Source organism: Osmerus eperlanus, chromosome 1 (assembly GCF_963692335.1).
Source record: "Osmerus eperlanus chromosome 1, fOsmEpe2.1, whole genome shotgun sequence".
Lineage (NCBI taxonomy): Eukaryota > Metazoa > Chordata > Actinopteri > Osmeriformes > Osmeridae > Osmerus > Osmerus eperlanus.
Window position 1 is genome coordinate 24,545,905 of NC_085018.1, and position 20,578 is coordinate 24,566,482.

Sequence of the window (20,578 nt, forward strand, 5' to 3'; positions counted from 1 at the left end):
CCCACACAGCAACTGTCATCTTCATCGGCCTGATATATGCTAAAGAAACGACACTGAAATATCTGCTGCACATAGAATAACACACACTGAAGGATCGAGACAGTGGGTTATCAATCTCCTGTTAACTTGTTTTTATTTATTTTTTATCCAAAAGCGACATAGCCTAGAGGGGAGGATTTGTAGCTGCGTCAACTCCAAAATAGACAAATGCTCCAACCAGAGACACTCCCATTCCCCAGACGGAAGAATACAAAAATGAGAGAATCGGAAAATGGTGTCCTACAAGGGCTTTTATTTATATTTCATCCAAAAACTCCAGCAGGTACAAGGAAATGACGAGGCTGTGTGAGTCACCATGACAACAGTGTGAATCCTTCATACCCACCTAGAAACCGCTGAAGTAAAAGTCCTCCTTCCAATCCGAAAAGTCAACTCTTTCGTAAAATAAGGCCCCCAATGTTTCTCCTCAGCTCGGAGAGTCAAGATTCTCCAATCGTCCATCAACATGGTCTCTTTTTGCCTCTTGGTGGAAGTTTGTCTTTTTCGTGTAGTTATTTTTTCACAGAAGCACAAAAATAATGGGCCAAGATACAAATGGGACACAGAAAGTCATCGTTGGTGGTTCGTGTCCCACAGCAGATCTCCAAACCCTTAACAGTGCTCCTCAGGTTTGAGGAGACACACGCCACAATGCCCTCGTCCTCTAAGAGCAACATGGATCTCCCTCCTTCTCCACCTTCACCTCCTTCACCTCCTCTCCTGTCTTTCCACCCTCCTTGTTCAAGCTAGGTGGAGGAGATGGGAGGAGGTGGATAAGTGCTTGTCTGCCTCTTTCACATTTACTCCTCTGTCACCCCCTTTCAGCAGTCAGTCAGAATCTCAAGGTTCGGAAATTCATTGGCAGGAGAGACTTAGGGATAGGGTGTGTGTGAGAGAGAGCGAGAAAGGATCTGGGTGGGTGAGGGATAGGGTGGGGGTCTGGGAGGTCAAAGGTTAGATGCCGATGGACTGCAGGACTCTCCTCTCAGACTCGTTGAGATGACCTGAGAACATGCTGTAGCAGGGCTGCTGGGCAAACTGGGTCAGGAAGTCTGTCAGGTAGGCCTAGAACACAGCGACAACAAGAACATCAGGTCTATCTGGTATATGGAGTCCTACCTGGAGGTCTATCTGGTATGTAGAGTCCTACCTGGTATATAGAGTCCTACCTGGAAGTATATCTGGTATATGGGGTCCTACCTGGAGGTCTATCTGGTATATGGAGTCCTACCTGGAGGTCTATCTGGTATATAGAGTCCTACCTGGAGGTCTATCTGGTATATGGAGTCCTACCTGGAGGTCTATCTGGTATATGGAGTCCTACCTGGAGGTCTATCTGGTATATAGAGTCCTACCTGGAGGTCTATCTGGTATATGGAGTCCTACCTGGAGGTCTATCTGGTATATGGGGTCCTTTAGAGCATCTGGATCTTCTTCATCATCATCTTCATAGTAGTCCTCATCTAAGGAGACAGTACTGGAGGTCAGGTGACAGTTGTTCAGTGCAGGGCTTCTAAAACTTTAGTTTTCATCAAGTCAGAGCCCTCCCCCTCCTCCATCCAACCCTCTTTCGAAAGCAAAATACTTCCTGCCTTTCCTCTGCTCCCCCTATCATACTGCTCATCGCCAATCTCTCAACATCTCACCATGATTGTTGCTATATACAACGGTCCAAATATCCTTTCCCCTCCTCCCCCTCTCCATGCGGTGTTTGTAAGTTCATCAGCTCACCATACTTGTTGGAGGCGATGAGATCCGACAGCAGCTGTCCACTCAAACCTTGATCTTCCTCATCCTCCTCCTCATCTTCCTCTTCCTCCTCCTGGTCCTGCTCCTCCCACATGCCACCGGACTCTAAAAACCCAAACATTCGTCATTAGTCATGTGAACCGTTCCAGGGTAGCAAAGCCCATTTTCACAAGGTCAGAGGTCGACAGGTTCAGAGGTCGACAGATTCAGGAGGTCAGGGTACCTTGACTCCAGTCTGCTGCTGCGCTCCTGGTTGCGTTGGCCTCGACGACGGACGACAGCTCGTTGACAATGAGCTTGAACACCTTCACCAGCAGCGGAATGTTGGTCCAGCGCTCGGGATCTGGGAGGGTGAGGAACATCGTCACTGTTGGTCTCGAGCATAGATATATATAAAGGGTAGATGTCTCGTCCGCGTTACCGGACAACGGAGTCGAACGTTCGCACATGGCGGCCATCTTGCTACAGTCAACTCGCTCACCCATAACATTGTGTTGATGCTACATGTACTTTTTAAATGACCATAACTTGCTCAATTTTCAACCGATTTTTAAACGGTTTGGTTTGTTATCAACGTCAGAGTTGCCACTGCATACTTATGAATAATTATTATTTTTTTTTTAAATATAGAATAGAAGTATGCAGTGGCATAACGACATCTCTGACGTTGAAAACAAACCAAACCGTTTAAAAATCGGTTGAAAATTGAGCAAGTTATGGTCATTTAAAAAGTCTAGACTCCGCCATAAGACATCTAGTCTTTATATATATATATATGGTCTCGAGCTTCAGAGATGGGAAGTAACAAATACTTTGTTACTGTACTTTACATACATTTTTCTGGAAACTTTTTAGTTACACTTAACATTTTTACACAAATATCTGTACTTTCTACTTGTTACATTTTCAAGCCAGGCTCATTACTTTAGTTTGGCTTGGCGGCTTGATCAATATTATTTCTTGTCATTGCACTTATTTTTTCATTTCCTCGCTATCATCACGCACAACTAACGTAAGCTAGTCTACGAAGGCAGAAGGCCTCATATTTCCCCCCCCAAATTTAGAATCTTTATTGTGTCTTTATGTGTGGGTGAAAAAGTTTATTTTGAAAAAACCCCGTTTTGAACTCTTTTTTTAAACTGGTTTAAAAAAAACTAATCGAAAAAAAAGTTTCTAAAAGGTAGAAAATATATTTTCGAAAAAAGGATTTACAAAAAAAGTTTGTAAAGGCAGCACATTGGGGAAAAAACTTTTGAAACAAACTCCTCTCCTTTCACTGTGTGTGAAAAAAAAGTTCTGAACTGTTTTTTTGGAACTGGTTGAAAAACATATTTTCGAAAAAAAAAAGTTTCTAAAGGTTGAAAATATATTTTTGAAAAAAAATCCTGTCCTCTCCTTTCACTGTGTGTGAAAAAATAAGTTTTCAACTGTTTTTTCTAAAGGTAGAATTTGTTTTTGTGAAAGAAAGTTGCTAAAGGTAAAAAAAAAAACTTGATGAGGACTCTACTACACAGCCAGGAATCGAACTGGCAACCGTAAGATTACTAGCCCGATTGCCTAACCGCTCAGCCACCTGACTCCTAGAATCTCTGATCTTCCTAAACTCCTCAACTATCTTGTCTTCCTAAACTCTCTGGTCTTCCTAAACTCTCTGGTCTTCCTAAACTCTCTGGTCTTCCTAAACTCTCTGGTCTTCCTAAACTCTCTGGTCTTCCTAAACTCTCTGGTCTTCCTAAACTCTCTGGTCTTCCTAAACTCTCTGGTCTTCCTAAACTCTCTGGTCTTCCTAAACTCTCTGGTCTTCCTAAACTCTCTGGTCTTCCTAAACTCTCTGGTCTTCCTAAACTCTCTGGTCTTCCTAGACTCTCTGGTCCTCCTAGACTCTCTGGTCCTCCTAGACTCTCTGGTCCTCCTAGACTCTCTGGTCCTCCTAGACTCTCTGGTCCTCCTAGACTCTCTGGTCCTCCTAGACTCTCTGGTCCTCCTACACTCCTAGACTCTCTGGTCTTCATAAACTCTTTGGTCTTTCTAAACTCCTAGACTCTCTGGTCTTGCTAAACTCCTACACTCTCTGGTCTTGGTAAGCCCCTAGTCTCTGGTCTTACTCTTGGCAGACTTGGATCGTGTGCGTATGCCCTCCTCTGCGGTGAAGATCTCCTCTCCCTTCACCATGATATCCTGGAGCCGCTTGTCGTTGGTGTTGAGGCCGTGCTGCAGAAGCTTGCACAGCGCCACCGTGCTGCCGGAGGACCACACGGCAGTCAGAGGGAACAACATACTACACACACACTATGTATAAATACATACACTTTGTTATAGAACAGGCTACATACATATGACAGCTTTTAGCAGGAATAGTAAAAAAGCTTGAGATATATAATATACACTCAGTTATATACTTATCTAAATACTAGTCATTGGATTCAAACATACATACACTATCCATATTTCTATCCATCTATCCACTACCTATGAAAAGGTTGGTCCAGACACATGAGGAGGAGGCAGAGGAGGAGGAAACAGCAAAACACATTCAGCTAACCCAGCTGCAGGTGTGGTTTCTGGGCCAGGCTGCAGCTCACCTGACTTTGCCCTCGTACTGGCCATAGAACAGGTGCTGGCGGCCCATCCACTCAGCCATGACGAACTCCAGCGCAGGCTTCCCTGTGGGGCCGGGGAGGCTGCTCAGAAACTCCAGCAGAGGATCCAGCTGGGAGTGGACCAGGTGGGCAAACACCATGATCAGAGACTGGAGGGAGGAGGAGAGGGGAGGGAGGAGGGGAGAGGGGAGGGAGGGAAGGGAGGGAGTGGAAGATGGGAGGGGAGAGGGAGGGGAGGGGAGAGGGGGGAGGGAGGGAAGGAAGGGGAGAGGGGGCAAGGGAGTGGGAGAGGAAGAGGGGAGGGGAGAGGGAGGGAGTGGGAGAGGAAGAAGGGAGGGAGGAGGAAGAGTGGAGGTGAGAGGGAGGGAGGGAAGGGAGGGCAGAGGAGAGGGAAAGGAGAGGTGGGAGGGAAGGGTGAGGGAGAGAGAGGAGAGGGGGAGGGATGGAGAGGAGGTAGAAAGAGTTAGAGAGACACAGACAGTTTCACTAGACTTTCATTGAAGGAGTAAAAACATACCATGAAGGAGTAAAAAAAAAAAAAAAAAAAAAAAAAAGAATTAGGAGAAGGGGGGAAAAAAGCAGGAAGAAGAAAGAGAAGAAAAGAGGAGTATGAGTGTGTCAGGAGGAAGAGGAGAGCAGGGAGCGGCGGACGCCTGTCTCCACCTGCATGACGCTGAGAGTCTCGGCCTGCTGCATCTTGCTGAGCACGGCTCTCAGGATCTGGTCCAGCTGCTCCCCCAGCTCCGTCCCGGCCCGCCAGATCAGCGTGGACACCAGCCGGCCCACGAACGCCGCCGTGAACTCGGAGGTGCGCGGGTCCAGCAGCTGGCTGACCACCTGCATGACGTACCACAGCCCGCTGTGGCCCTGCTCGTCACGCCAGCCCCCCACCTGCTCCAGGGCCACCGACACGTACGCACGGAGACACTCCCCGCCGTTCTGGAGGGAGGCACACACAGACACACAGGGAGGGAGGGACATGCGCACACACACACACAGGGAGGGAGGGACATGCGCACACACACACACAGGGAGGGAGGGACATGCGCACACACACACACACACAGACACACAGGGAGGGAGGGACATGCGCACACACACACACACACACACACAGGGAGGGAGGGACATGCGCACACACACACACAGGAAGATTTCTTCAGGACCATAAAGTCTACCGACTGATATTGACCAGATAAACCAGTATTACTAATAATTTCTTTCTATTTGTCTTTCTGTCCTAAATCCATCCCTCTCTCCCCTCCACCCTCCCTCCCCCCCTACCTGCATGGTGGTGTTCCCTCCCCCCTCCCTACCTGCATGGTGGTGTTCCCTCCCCCCTCCCTACCTGCATGGTGGTGTTCCCTCCCCCCTCCCTACCTGCATGGTGGTGTTCCCTCCCCCCCTCCCTACCTGCATGGTGGTGTTCCCTCCCCCCTCCCTACCTGCATGGTGGTGTTCCCTCCCCCCTCCCTACCTGCATGGTGGTGTTCCCTCCCCCCTCCCTACCTGCATGGTGGTGTTCCCTCCCCCCTCCCTACCTGCATGGTGGTGTTCCCTCCCCCCTCCCTACCTGCATGGTGGTGTTGTCGTCGGTGCGCAGGGTGCACTGGGCCACCACAGGGAAGGCCTGGCAGACCAGCAGCTCTGACAGGGGCGGCTTGGAGTGACGCACCACCGTGGTCAGGATGTCTATGGCCGTCTGTGGACCAGCACAGGTATGAAGGGTGTGTGTGTGTGTGGGTGGGTGTGTGAGTGTGCGGAGGGGTAAGGGTGTGTGTGTGGGTGTGTGTGGGGGGGGGGGGGGTAAGGGTGTGTGTGTGTGTGTGTGTGTGTGTGTGTGTGAGTGAGTGTTTGTGGGGGGTAAGTGTGTGTGTGTGTGTGGGGGGGGTAAGTGTGAAGTGTGGGTGTGTGTGTGTGGGGGGAGTAAGTGTGTGTGTATGTGTGTGAGACTCACGGAGCAGAGTCCAGCAGGGATCTTGTCGGCCGGGGCCTGCATGATGCTGACCAGCGTGGGGATGAGTCGGAGCTGCATGGGGCCCTGGCAGCCCTCGATCTGAGCCAGCTCCTTGAAGATGTCCTGGGCCAGGGACGCCACCACCGGGTCTGGGGGGGGAGGGGAGAGAGATGGAGGGGGAGGGGGGAGGAAGAGATGGAGGTTTTAGAGATAGAGAAGGGGAGAGAAGGAGGGGGAGAGATGGAGTGGTGTGAGAGAAGGAGGGGAGAGAGATGTAGAGAGGTAAGAGGAGAGATCCACCTTGGAACTAAACAGCCTGACTCAGAGAAGGGGAGAAGGAAGAGGAGGAAGGAGGAGAAAAAGGAAGAGTTACCGTTGTTGTATTTGAGCAGGATGGCGATGGTGAGGGGGCAGATCTTGTTCTCGGCGCTGGTGGTGAAGGCGGGGTCGACGGTGCAGACGATGCAGAGAGTCTCCAGCACCAGGGTGAGCACCTCGGAGCTGAACTGGGCCGCCAGCTGCACCAGCCCCTCCAGCACGCTGGGGAGGAACGGCTGCAGCACGTGGGTGCTGTCAGACAGCTTCAGCTGGTCACAGTACCTGCAGCACACACACAGAGGAAGACACACACACACACACACAGAGGAAGACACACACACAGTCAGTCCTGCTACCTGAACTGCCCTCCTATTATAGTCAGCAGTAGAGAAAAGTAGAATATAGCAGATAGAATAGACTAGAGAACAGAAGAGCAGAGTATAGCAGAGAAAACTAGAGTACATATTAGAGAGTGTAGCAGAGTACAGTAGTGTTTTACAGAGTGTAGTCAAGCAGGGCAGAGTGCAGTGGAGTACAGCAGAGTTGGTCTCACCCCCAGATTGCCCTGACGGCAGAGATTCGTACGGAGGGGGGCTGGGAGGTGTGCAGCCCGCTGACCGTGGCCTGGAGGAACTGCTGGATGAGCTCAGGAGACATGGCCGCCGTGAAGCGACTTGCCGCCCACAACGCCCGGCCCAGCAGAAAGGGGGAGGCCGCTGGGGGCAGGAGGGGGACAGTGAGGGCAGTAAAAAAATAAAAAAAAGGTTTAATGAATAGCCTGGATTTTTTTTCTCAAATAAAATCATAAATACATTGCATGGGATCTATGGGATTTATCAGCCATTCTGATCATGCATTGTGTCGGATCAAGCCCTCGTAAAATCATGTGACTGCCTCATCCACATGCTCAGGGGATGAGTCTCAGGGAGGTGGATGATAGACTCACCGGGCAGGTTGAGGTCTGCGAGGATGACTCCGGCTAGGAAGCCGTGCATGTCGACTGGATCCTCCCAGTCTTCACGTTCTCCGTGATGACGGTCTTAACGGAGCCCAGCGCCAGCATGCACGCCTCGTGCACCTTCCACCTGGGGGGGTTACAACCATTCTTAGGCGTGTGTGTGGTGTGTGTGTGTGTGTGTGTGTGTGGGGGAACTCATGAATGTGTTTATATGTGTGTAGGTGTGTCCCTGATGAGAGTGTGTAGGCGTGTGTCTGGTGTGTGTGTGTCTGGTGTGTGTGTGTCTGGTGTGTGTGTCTGGTGTGTGTGTCTGGTGTTGTGTGTCTGGTGTGTGTGTCTGGTGTGTGTGTTGGTGTGTCTTGTGGTGTGTGTGTGTCTGGTGTGTGTGTGTCTGGTGTGTGTGTGTCTGGTGTGTGTGTGTCTGGTGTGTGTGTCTGGTGTGTGTGTGTCTGGTGTGTGTGTCTGGTGTGTGTGTCTGGTGTGTGTGTGTCTGGTGTGTGTGTGTCTGGTGTGTGTGTCTGGTGTGTGTGTGTCTGGTGTATGCGTGTGTGTGTGTGTACCAGTGCTCGTTGCCAGTGCTCCTGGCCTGCTCTGCCTCCTGCAGGTGTCTGGTGGCGGCTGCAGCGAGAGCTGCTGCACTCTCATTCTGGAACTCTGTAGCAACCGCCTGGCAACCACACCAGGAGGCGGAGGAGGGGGGAGGGAGAGGAGGAGGAAGAGGAGGCGGAGGAGGAAGTGGAGGGGGGAGGGAGAGGAGGAGGAAGAGGAGGCGGAGGAGGAAGTGGAGGGGGGAGGGAGAGGAGGAGGAAGAGGAGGCGGAGGAGGAAGTGGAGGGGGGAGGGAGAGGAGGAGGAAGAGGAGGCGGAGGAGGAAGTGGAGGGGGGAGGGAGAGGAGGAGGAAGAGGAGGCGGAGGAGGAAGTGGAGGGGGGAGGGAGAGGAGGAGGAAGAGGAGGCGGAGGAGGAAGTGGAGGGGGGAGGGAGAGGAGGAGGAAGAGGAGGCGGAGGAGGAAGTGGAGGGGGGAGGGAGAGGAGGAGGAAGAGGAGGCGGAGGAGGAAGTGGAGGGGGGAGGGAGAGGAGGAGGAAGAGGAGGCGGAGGAGGAAGTGGAGGGGGGAGGGAGAGGAGGAGGAAGAGGAGGCGGAGGAGGAAGTGGAGGGGGAGGGAGAGGAGGAGGAAGAGGAGGCGGAGGAGGAAGTGGAGGGGGGAGGAGGAGGAAGAGGAGGCGGAGGAGGAAGTGGAGGGGGGAGGAGGAGGAAGAGGAGGAAACATTCAGGTTAAACCCATGCACCAGAGGGGTATTCCAGAAAGCAGGTTATGTGACATACACGGGTAAGTTAACTCCCCAGTGACACCCAGCGTTGTAGCAACATTGCCAGTAGGTTGCTGCAACATTGTGAATCAGCTGGTGGGTTAACTTACACAGTTATGTTGCATAACCTGCTTTCTGGAATACCCCCCAGAAGCCAAGAGCACCATTCAGGAGAAACAAGCCTGGGACACTGTAGCTCAGCGGTTAGAGCATTTGACAGATGATCACAAGATCATTTACAGAAGATTTAGGATTATAAAGGATTATGAGCATTTATATATGACTTAAATCCAGATCAGTTATATCAACTTGTTAACATCAAACACCAGTCTGCTGGGTAGTGTTATGCAGACATCGATACCCAGGACCAACTAATTCTCTAACTCTGACTGCCTCCACTTCACAAGCAAAGTCAGCTAGCGTCAGTGACTAAATCAGTTCGACTGCCTTGTTTCTATCGGAATTAGGGATGCTCATTTTGGAGAAAAAAATTCCGATAACCGACACTCGTTAACGACCGGTAACCAACACGATTCAAAATGTAGAATGGAAGAGTGTCTGTGACCCATAAAAAAAAAATAGCATACAACAAATGTTGTAAAAACAAATGTTTTTTTCAGCACAAATGAACAAAAGTAAACCATTGAATCCAAGAGCGTGGCTGTGCCAACATGATTGGTGGTTATAACAACAGGGAAATAAAATTACATTTATTTTGCTGCTGCTCAACAACTAAAACAGATTTCCAAAGTAGCAGAAACTCGTTAGATATGATTTCTTGTCACTATGGAAGGTGAAAAGTTGCTAAATCTAGCAACATTGTCGCTAAATGTGAACCGTTTACCGTACTTGTCGGACGCTGTTCCTATTTATTTGTTGTCGCTCGCGGTGAAAGCACAACATGCCTGAGGAACATGGTTAGTTTACACAACGTAACAAAAGGAAATATGACAGGTTGAGTTTGGAGCGAAACCATTCAGGACACCAAGCCCCATAGCAGCAGCGACGCCACACACAACTGAATGTTTTTAATGTTTGGTTTTTCTGTGACGTGTAATGCTGTGATTTCTTAGGTGTCTGTAGACTGACCAGCAGCAGGTCCTGGGCGGAGATCCTGACAGAGTAAGAGAAGGTGTCGTCATCCTCATCCTCCACAAACTGCTGGGGGTTCGCTGTCCACGCCTTGATCTGCTCACACACACACACAGGATGAGGAACTCATGCTAAAGGGCACATGCACACACGCTCAAAACCTCAGACACACATACACCCCCCCCCCCCCACACACACACACACACACACTCAGACTCTCACACACACACTCTCAGACCCCCCCTCCCCTTGGGGTGCAGTGTGTACCTGGTCCTCTGTGATCTGCATGTACAGGATGATGTAGTAGATGAGGTCAGGAAGGGCTTTCTTCACTGTGCTCTTGAACTTGCTGTTCTCCAGCAGGGTGTGAACAAACTCAAAGATGCTGAACACCAGGTTCTCAAAGCCCAGAACCTCACCTGGAACACAAACACGTCAGGTCAGACCCTTGGAGGGAAGGGGGGGGTGGACAGGGGGGGTGGACAGGGGGGGTGGACAGGGGGGGTGGAGAGGGGGGGTGGAGAGGGGGGGTGGACAGGGGGGGTGGAGAGGGGGGGTGGAGAGGGGGGGTGGACAGGGGGGGTGGACAGGGGGGTGGAGAGGACAGAGGATCTGCAGGATGAATGAAACATAAACATGTCCATACCATCAGAGTCCACAGGATCGTCCACCTCCTCTGTGTAGTTGACCTCTGTCCTCACATAGGTAACACCGGGTTAAGGTCATCCCAGACAATACCACATCAACAAGCTGGCTTCCATCCATCCTGGCCTTCAGTACTGAATGGATAAAGTTTTAAAACTAAAACAGGCTTTGTGAAAAGCCTCAAAAAGGTTTTCAGTTCTAAATGAGCACAACTCCAGCTCTGGGTTTTTCTGCTTCCTGATGGTTTCTTATCAGACTGGGTGACACAGACGTGAGGGAGGGAGAACAAGAACAATAGGGAATGGGAGAGAAAGAGAGAAAGAAAGAGAGAGACAGAGAAAGAGAGACAGAGAAAGAGGGAGGGAGATAAAGAGATAAAGAGAGAGGGAGGAAAAGCGAACCAAGGGACAAGAGGGAGGAGTCAGAAGGATATAAGGCGGCGCTCTCCGTCAGGGTGTTCCAGACGATGGGCAGAATCTGCTGCATAGACGACACCATGGGCCTGGGGAAGTTCTTCACTAGAGCCGTCACTGCCTGGGGGGGGAAGGGAGTGGGAGAGGAGAGAAAGAACGAGGAGAGGGAAGGAAGCAGGGAGGAGAGATCAGGATTATGAGTATCACAATTTTCCCCCCTCCCATCTACACACCCAGCCCCTCGCACACACGTCAAACACTCCCAGACAGGCCCCAGGCTCTGCTAACCAGACAGATAGCCTTCTAGGACTCCATCTCCCAGGATTCCCTGCGGCTCACCTTCAGCACCTCCATCTTGAGGCCGCTGTCGGAGGAAGCTCCATCGGGCATCTGCAGCGCCTGGATGAAGGCCTGCGTGAACTGCTGCACCACAGGGAAGATCAGTGCCTTGGCTGCCCCCTGAACACACACACACACACACACAACAGTTTAGTTATAAAGACAATCCCTCAGATTCATAGAGTGTGTGTGTGATGAAGTGAGACAGTGTGTGTGTGTGTGTGTGTGTGTGTGTGTGTGTGTGTGTGACATCACCTTCTCCAGCTCCTCGATAGCACAGATAAGGTTGGCACAGGTGGTGAAGATCTCCACGGCCCTGGCACGCGTACGGATACTGTAGACCTACAACACACACACGGCAGGGATGACATCACACACGGCAGGGATGACATCACACACGGCAGGGATGACATCACACACGGCAGGGATGACATCACACACGGCAGGGATGACATCACACACGGCAGGGATGACATCACACACGGCAGGGATGACATCACACACGGCAGGGATGACTTCACACACAAAACACCATTTTCCTCCACACACACAGCTCTGGACCACCTACATCAACACAGTATCACTACACACATACAAAACACAGTATCACTACACACACACACACACACACACACAGATCTGGACCCGCACCTCAGCCATGGTGAAGATCTTGTACATCTCTGGCAGTATCACCGGGGCAACCAGGGGCATCTGCGTGTCTGTGACCTCTCGGGTGAACTCTGCAGAGACAGGTGTCACTCAGAACTTAAAACTACTTATTTACTCCCATGTGTGTGCACCTATGAGGATGTGAGTGTGTGTATACCTGTGTGTATACCTGTGAGGACCTGTGTGTGTGTGTGTGTGTGTGAGGACCAGTGTGTGTGTTTGAGGACCAGTGTGTGTGTATGAGGACCAGTGTGTGTGTGTACCTGTGAGGACCAGTGTGTGTGTGTGTACCTGTGAGGACCAGTGTGTGTGTGTGTACCTGTGAGGACCAGTGTGTGTGTGTGTACCTGTGAGGACCAGTGTGTGTGTGTGTGTACCTGTGAGGACCAGTGTGTGTGTGTGTACCTGTGAGGACCAGTGTGTGTGTGTGTACCTGTGAGGACCAGTGTGTGTGTGTGTGTGTGTACCTGTGAGGACCCTCATGGCCCCGTGCACGGCGTGCACGTCCCCGCTGACCAGCATGTCCATGAGCAGAGTGAAGAGCTGAGGCCAGGCCTCTGGCCAGTCCCAGTGGGCGATGGCCGACACGGCGTAGGCCACGCTGGAGCGCACCTTACTGATGGCCTCCCTCAGACCCCCGGGGAGCAGGTCCCTGATCGCTGCCTTGGCCTGGAGGGGGGGTGGGAGGGCAGTATTACAGTGGAGCAGGGTGAGAGGGTGGGAGGGCAGTATTACAGTGGAGCAGGGTGAGAGGGTGGGAGGGCAGTATTACAGTGGAGCAGGGTGAGAGGGTGGGAGGGCAGTATTACAGTGGAGCAGGGTGAGGGGGTGGGAGGGCAGTATTACAGTGGAGCAGGGTGAGAGGGTGGGAGGGCAGTATTACAGTGGAGCAGGGTGAGAGGGTGGGAGGGCAGTATTACAGTGGAGCAGGGTGAGGGGGTGGGAGGGCAGTATTACAGTGGAGCAGGGTGAGAGGGTGGGAGGGCAGTATTACAGTGGAGCAGGGTGAGAGGGTGGGAGGGCAGTATTACAGTGGAGCAGGGTGAGGGGGTGGGAGGGCAGTATTACAGTGGAGCAGGGTGAGAGGGTGGGAGGGCAGTATTACAGTGGAGCAGGGTGAGAGGGTGGGAGGGCAGTATTACAGTGGAGCAGGGTGAGAGGGTGGGAGGGCAGTATTACAGTGGAGCAGGGTAAGAGGGTGGGAGGGCAGTATTACAGTGGAGCAGGGTGAGAGGGTGGGAGGGCAGTATTACAGTGGAGCAGGGTGAGGGGGTGGGAGGGCAGTATTACAGTGGAGCAGGCTGAGAGGGTGGGAGGGCAGTATTACAGTGGAGCAGGGTGAGAGGGTGGGAGGGCAGTATTACAGTGGAGCAGGGTGAGAGGGTGGGAGGGCAGTATTACAGTGGAGCAGGGTGAGAGGGTGGGAGGGCAGTATTACAGTGGAGCAGGGTGAGAGGGTGGTAGGGCAGTATTACAGTGGAGCAGGGTGAGAGGGTGGGAGGGCAGTATTACAGTGGAGCAGGGTGAGGGGGTGGGAGGGCAGTATTACAGTGGAGCAGGGTGAGAGGGTGGGAGGGCAGTATTACAGTGGAGCAGGGTGAGAGGGTGGGAGGGCAGTATTACAGTGGAGCAGGGTGAGAGGGTGGTAGGGCAGTATTACAGTGGAGCAGGGTGAGAGGGTGGTAGGGCAGTATTACAGTGGAGCAGGGTGAGAGGGTGGGAGGGCAGTATTACAGTGGAGCAGGGTGAGAGGGTGGTAGGGCAGTATTACAGTGGAGCAGGGTGAGAGGGTGGGAGGGCAGTATTACAGTGGAGCAGGGTGAGAGGGTGGTAGGGCAATATTACAGTGGAGCAGGGTGAGAGGGTGGTAGGGCAGTATTACAGTGGAGCAGGGTGAGAGGGTGGGAGGGCAGTATTACAGTGGAGCAGGGTGAGGGGGTGGGAGGGCAGTATTACAGTGGAGCAGGGTGAGAGGGCAGTATTACAGTGGAGCAGGGTGAGAGGGTGGGAGGGCAGTATTACAGTGGAGCAGGGTGAGAGGGTGGGAGGGCAGTATTACAGTGGAGCAGGGTGAGAGGGTGGGAGGGCAGTATTACAGTGGAGCAGGGTGAGAGGGTGGGAGGGCAGTATTACAGTGGAGCAGGGTGAGAGGGTGGGAGGGCAGTATTACAGTGGAGCAGGGTGAGAGGGTGGGAGGGCAGTATTACAGTGGAGCAGGGTGAGAGGGTGGGAGGGCAGTATTACAGTGGAGCAGGGTGAGAGGGTGGGAGGGCAGTATTACAGTGGAGCAGGGTGAGGGGGTGGGAGGGCAGTATTACAGTGGAGCAGGGTGAGAGGGTGGGAGGGCAGTATTACAGTGGAGCAGGGTGAGAGGGTGGTAGGGCAGTATTACAGTGGAGCAGGGTGAGAGGGTGGTAGGGCAGTATTACAGTGGAGCAGGGTGAGAGGGTGGTAGGGCAGTATTACAGTGGAGCAGGGTGAGAGGGTGGTAGGGCAGTATTACAGTGGAGCAGGGTGAGAGGGTGGTAGGGCAGTATTACAGTGGAGCAGGGTGAGAGGGTGGTAGGGCAGTATTACAGTGGAGCAGGGTGAGAGGGTGGTAGGGCAGTATTACAGTGGAGCAGGGTGAGAGGGTGGTAGGGCAGTATTACAGTGGAGCAGGGTGAGAGGGTGGGAGGGCAGTATTACAGTGGAGCAGGGTGAGAGGGTGGTAGGGCAGTATTACAGTGGAGCAAGGTGAGAGGGTGGTAGGGCAGTATTACAGTGGAGCAGGGTGAGAGGGTGGTAGGGCAGTATTACAGTGGAGCAGGGTGAGAGGGTGGTAGGGCAGTATTACAGTGGAGCAGGGTGAGAGGGTGGTAGGGCAGTATTACAGTGGAGCAGGGTGAGAGGGTGGTAGGGCAGTATTACAGTGGAGCAGGGTGAGGGGGTGGTAGGGCAGTATTACAGTGGAGCAGGGTGAGGGGGGTGGTAGGGCAGTATTACAGTGGGTGAGAGGGTGGTATTTGTTGTGTATTTGTTGTTTGTTGACGTAAGGACAGCTGCTGGTCTCTTACCCTGTCTGACGTCTCTGGTGGACGGTACTTCTCAGACTGGGAGCACCAGTGAGTTTCCACATACTGCTTCAGGATGACCGAGGCCAGCTGAAGAGGAGGTAGGGAGGGAGGAGAGGGATAGAGAGAGGGGAGGGAGGAGGAGAGGGATAGAGAGAGGGGAGGGAGGAGGAGAGGGATAGAAGAGGAGAGGGGAGGGAGGAGGAGAGGGATAGAAGAGGAGAGGGGAGGGAGGAGGAGAGGGATAGAGAGAGGGGGAAGAGAAGGAGAGAGAGAGAGAGAGAGAGAGAGAGAGAGAGAGAGAGAGAGAGAGAGAGAGAGAGAGAGAGAGAGAGAGAGAGAGAGAGAGAGAGAGAGAGAGGATAGAGAAAAAGAATATTTGAGACAAGGGTGTCATGGCGTCGCTCGTCAGTATCACTTCCTCCACTTGCCCACACCTGGGTTCGAACTAGGGTCCTCTGACTCGCACGCAACGACCACAGACCTGCAGTGATGTTGCGCTCGCCTGAAGGATAGCTAGCGCTAGCAGGTAAGGTTATGCTGCGCTCACCTGAAGGATAGCTAGCGCCAGCAGGTAAGGTTATGCTGCGCTCACCTGAAGGATAGCTAGCGCTAGCAGCTAAGGTTATGCTGCGCTCACCTGAAGGATAGCTAGCGCTAGCAGCTAAGGTTATGTTGTCCTCACCTGACGGATAGCAAGAGCTCCCTGCGGATCCACAGTCAACTCCGCTAGGTGGACTCCAAACTCTGCAACACATTAACCATGGCAACAGAATCAGCACAGTGTCAGTGATGGAGAGATGAGACTGTAGAGTACACACACACACACCAAACAGGACAGAGGTGCCATCGCCCTGCCCAGGCATTTAAAACAAGTGTCCAAGTTTTATCATGGTCCAGCCACACAGATGTAAATCACGGCTTTGGGACATTTCTATAGTCAAGAGAGCAGGGGGAGAGAGCAGGGGGAGAGAGAAGGGGGAGAGAGCAGGGGGAGAGAGCAAGGGGAGAGAGAAGGGGGAGAGAGCAGGGGGAGAGAGCAGGGGGAGAGAGAAGGGGGAGAGAGCAGGGGGAGAGAGCAGGGGGAGAGAGCAGGGGGAGAGAGCAGGGGGAGAGAGCAGGGGGAGAGAGCAGTGGGAGAGAGCAGTGGGAGAGAGCAGGGGGAGAGAGCAGGGGGAGAGAGCAGGGGGGGAGAGCAAGGGGAGAAAGCAGGGGGAGAGAGCATGGGGAGAGAGCAGGGGGAGAGAGCAGGGGGAGAGAGCAGGGGGAGAGAGCAGGGGGAGAGAGCAGGGGGGGAGAGCAGGGGGAGAGAGCAGGGGGAGAGAGCAGGGGGAGAGAGCAGGGGGAGAGAGCAGGGGGAGAGAGCAGGGGGGGAGAGCAGGGGGAGAGAGCAGGGGGAGAGAGCAGGGGGAGAGAGCAGGGGGAGGGAGCAGGGGGAGGGAGCAGGGGGAGGGAGCAGGGGGAGGGAGTGGGGGGTAACAGAGGGGAAGGGGGCTGAGAGACAGAGGGGCGAGACAGAACAGGGAGAAGGACAGTGAGATTCATCCCTGTGCCATTACTCTCAGTCAGTGGATTAAAGAGAAGGTGACATCACAGCCAGGGAGACAATGCTAATGCTGACGACCCCATACATCCTTCCTCTGAAAGAGACCAGGGGACACCCCAGTATAACCAGACAGCATGCACAATCAGCCGTTTAGCAGCACCAGAGAAAAGTTTGGGACAAAAGCACTGCATACTGTCCTTATGGCCATGCCATAGGCCATATTATACAAGGATGTATTGCGTGACTGAATGACTACACACACGATCGAGACGAGCTGGCTAACCTATGACTATACAGCTAAGCCGACGGTTCTTGAGCGGCCACAAATGAATTAATTCATTGATTCGTACTGGATTTAATGTGGGTAATAATCAGACAATAGACATGTCATCCCAAGTTCAGTGTGGTGCCGTCTGCAAGGCAGTAGGCTGGAAAGCCACCCACGAGGACAGCGGGAGCCGTCTTCGCGGGAAAAGTGTCCATCCTAATTTAGTGGTTGTCATGACGACAGTATTTCTGACCTCGCACGAGCGACGCTAGCAGCCACTGTTTTTAAAAAGCGTACAAGAATGGTCCTGTTTTAATTTTAATAAAACGTCCAGGTTTGCTGGGAGCAAGTGAGCCAGCACACATTCAACTGTGAGGGTGTAGCCAGCAGTTTCAGTGAGTGGGATCCGCATGGATGGTAGCTAGCTAGTTAGCCAACCAAGCTAGCCGTACTGTTGCTTGAAGTTACAGTACTAGTAGCTAGCTAGCCAATATAACAATTACTGGACAAACTCCTGTACACAACACACACTAACCAGCTGTCCAATAAGCCAGGTAGCTAGATAGGGTAATGATGACGGCGTCAGTCAACTTGCATTAGCTACTTGGCTAGCTGTGGAGCATAATCACATAAGAGCGAGCTAGTTATCTACAGTATTAGTTTGAGTTGTACTAGTGGTAGTTATCCATATAGTTAGACTACAATAGTGGCTAGAATATAGCCAATTAAATAAAAACGATCACGCATGAAAGTATTTATATGTGTCGCCATTCCTAAGGCCACAATGTACATGCGAAGCTTGCTGCTGTCATCCTACCCTCTCGCTGAAGTTAGCTCGCTCTTACCCTCTGTCACTTCCAACACTTTAATTTGTTCTTCTGCTGCGGCTCGCGCTTCTTGCACAGGCGACAAAATAGCCGTCAGGGTCTCGATTAAAGCTTCCTTCAGTCCTTGTTGGACCGGTCCAGAAGCCGAACCCGGCCTAGGACCCGCCGCACTCATGCCTGCCATATTGTCACCCGTACAACCTGGGCAGCCCGTTTCGGTCTACCGGGGAGGGGAGCAGTAAACTGGAGCGCGCCAATGGATGGAAGTTTGCAGAGGGGAAGACCAACGGAAGAGGATGTTCCGTCGGTCTCGTGCATCTGCTTCACAGATTAGCTCCATCTTCTGGGTTGGGGGGGCTTTAAAAAAACACTTAATATTTTCTAAATATGGCCAAACACCCCGGCCTTCTCTATCTGAAGCTGTCTCGCCAATGTTGCATTATCTAAATAAAAGCAATATCCAGCCCGTCAGGCGTGCAATGAGGCAAGTCCGTTTTGTTATTGATTCAGACTTATTTGTTTGTTTTAATGTCATGTTATTGATGTGTTTCTATGTAGGCTACATTTCTTTGCATTTTTTGCGTTTTTGCTAAATTGACCTTGATAAAGCTATCTTCTGTCGATGTTGCCACACGTTGCCAGATATCCAGCACGTTTTAATAAAAGTTAGACGTTTCCCCTAAATGGCCTAAACATAAAACAGTACAATAACTTTCTAATAGCTAAAAAGCCGCTCATTCTGGAGAGTACCGGGACACAGACGGCATTTGACCCGTAGAAAAATGCCGTATCTCCTTAAGATTCTTCGATGGCCTTCTCTCTGTAGGGCGACTCGAAGCACAGTCAATGAAAGCACTGTGGTGTATAATGACGCACTTACACGGTGTGTAATATAGGAATGTTGCTAGCTGGCACAAAGACAATCTTATATTTGTATTACCTTTCCTATTGTTTCACCTGGTCAAATTCGTAATCTCAATTAGCATACTCAGACAGTGTTACACTCTGCTTTTATAGCTGTTATTTGAGTCTTTGTACAAAATGTACAGGAGTTGTTAGACAAATGGAAAAAGCAACAAACATTTAAAAAACAAAAAACACAATGCAAAAATAGAAAGAAAAAAAAAGGTGTTTTTTGGTGCTAAAATTACACTCACTTATTGCTGCAGCGAGTTTGGCCAGGACAACAGGAGAGCGAGACAGGTGTTTTAAACAAATAGTTCTCCGTCAAATCTGTTTTTTTCCAACGTAAATATTTTGAAAACGGAAACACCCTTCATGCAGTTCACTACACCGTAAGAGTTAGGACCTGGTTTGCTCTCTGTTATCCAAAACGGATTTTTTTTCAGGACACATAAATATATAAATATCTGGATTTTTGAATTAAATTGTCATTACGTGACACAAACGCCTGTGCAGAAGCAGGTGACACAGGCTGATGTCTAAAGAGAGAGGAGGAGGGAGGGGGGTTGTAAAGTTATCATCTGCATGGTGATGAAACTGGTTCAGTTGGAATTTGGAAAGTGGGTGAGCCCAATTATTAAAGGGGTAAATCAACTCTGTCTGGGTCTATAAGATACATGAACCCACAGTACCCACCCCCATACAAGCCCAGATGGTGTAAACCTAATGGTATAACTAGCCTCCATGATTCAATTCCAGTCCGACATGGAAGTGATTAGTAGCATGGAGGTGATTGCTAGGTGCGTGGAGGTAATGAGTGACATGGTGGTGATTAGGGGCATGGAGGTGATTAGGGGCATGGAGGTGATTAGGGGCATGGAGGTGATTAGGGGCATGGAGGTGATTAGGGGCATGGAGGTGATTTGGGGCATGGAGGTGATTAGGGGCATGGAGGTGATTAGGGGCATGGAGGTGATTTGGGGCATGTAGGTGATTAGGGGCATGGAGGTGATTTGGGGCATGGAGGTGATTAGGGGCATGGAGGTGATTAGGGGCATGGAGGTGATTAGGGGCATGGAGGTGATTAGGGGCATGGAGGTGATTTGGGGCATGGAGGTGATTAGGGGCATGGAGGTGATTAGGGGCATGGAGGTGAGCACATAGTTGGAGGTGTGAACCACGGGAAGGAGACACTGAGCCACACAGCACAGGATGAAAGAACCTAACACTTCAGAGTCCAAATTATTTTTCCTCAATTGTTTGTTGTATGTGGAAACAAGGCATGTTTTGCATATGGATATTTGCCCCCAGTCTTTAAAGAGTTCAAATTAAGATGTGAATGAGAGAGTACTCCCTCTCTCTCCTGGAGGTGACAAACTGCAAAGAAAATCTGAGGAGAACTCCCAGGTGAGATATATATACGTGAAATCGTGTGAGGGTTCAATACCTTCAACTACACAGATTATGGGTGTGTGTCCGCTTTTGTATTTTTTTTTTTCATATTTCTTTTTTAAAATCTTCAAACCCTATTTTTCATGAACCAGAGGAGACTCAACCAATGAGTCAATGGACGAACTAAAGAAGGAAAATGAAAACTTAGCAACAGACGGCCACCCTGACCCCAGCTGGGGCTGGCATGGTGGGGAGGATACAGCGCAGTGAAACATACCTCACATCTTAGCTCATTTTACACGTACAGTCGTGATCAAGGCACAGGGGATCTTCTACAAGTTTTTTTTTTTTTTTCGATAAAGTTGTACAAAATAAAACATTTTACAGTCTGTACAGGAATAACAATCCAGCAGTAAAATAAAGACAGACATGTTGAAAGCCAGGAAGGGATTGAGGAGCGGTTTGGGAGAGGAGGGGGAGGTGAGGGGGGGGAGGTGAGGG

At 51.4% G+C, this 20,578-nt stretch overlaps 1 protein-coding gene across 1 annotated transcript; it reads right to left on the bottom strand.

Annotated features, from left to right (window-relative positions):
- Positions 1-272: 272 nt before the first annotated feature.
- Positions 273-18,103, bottom strand: ipo9 (importin 9). Its single transcript, XM_062472328.1, is given in 25 exon segments — positions 273-1,104; positions 1,426-1,502; positions 1,771-1,893; positions 2,012-2,131; positions 3,894-4,027; positions 4,371-4,537; positions 5,052-5,327; positions 5,962-6,090; positions 6,346-6,494; positions 6,719-6,945; positions 7,217-7,379; positions 7,610-7,663; positions 7,666-7,748; positions 8,182-8,288; positions 10,020-10,118; positions 10,290-10,441; positions 10,669-10,727; positions 11,101-11,201; positions 11,420-11,539; positions 11,675-11,761; positions 12,071-12,159; positions 12,556-12,757; positions 15,145-15,231; positions 15,827-15,888; positions 17,801-18,103. Coding segments are annotated over 25 exon segments (3,144 nt in total). The 5' UTR covers positions 17,967-18,103; the 3' UTR covers positions 273-993.
- Positions 18,104-20,578: the final 2,475 nt, after the last annotated feature.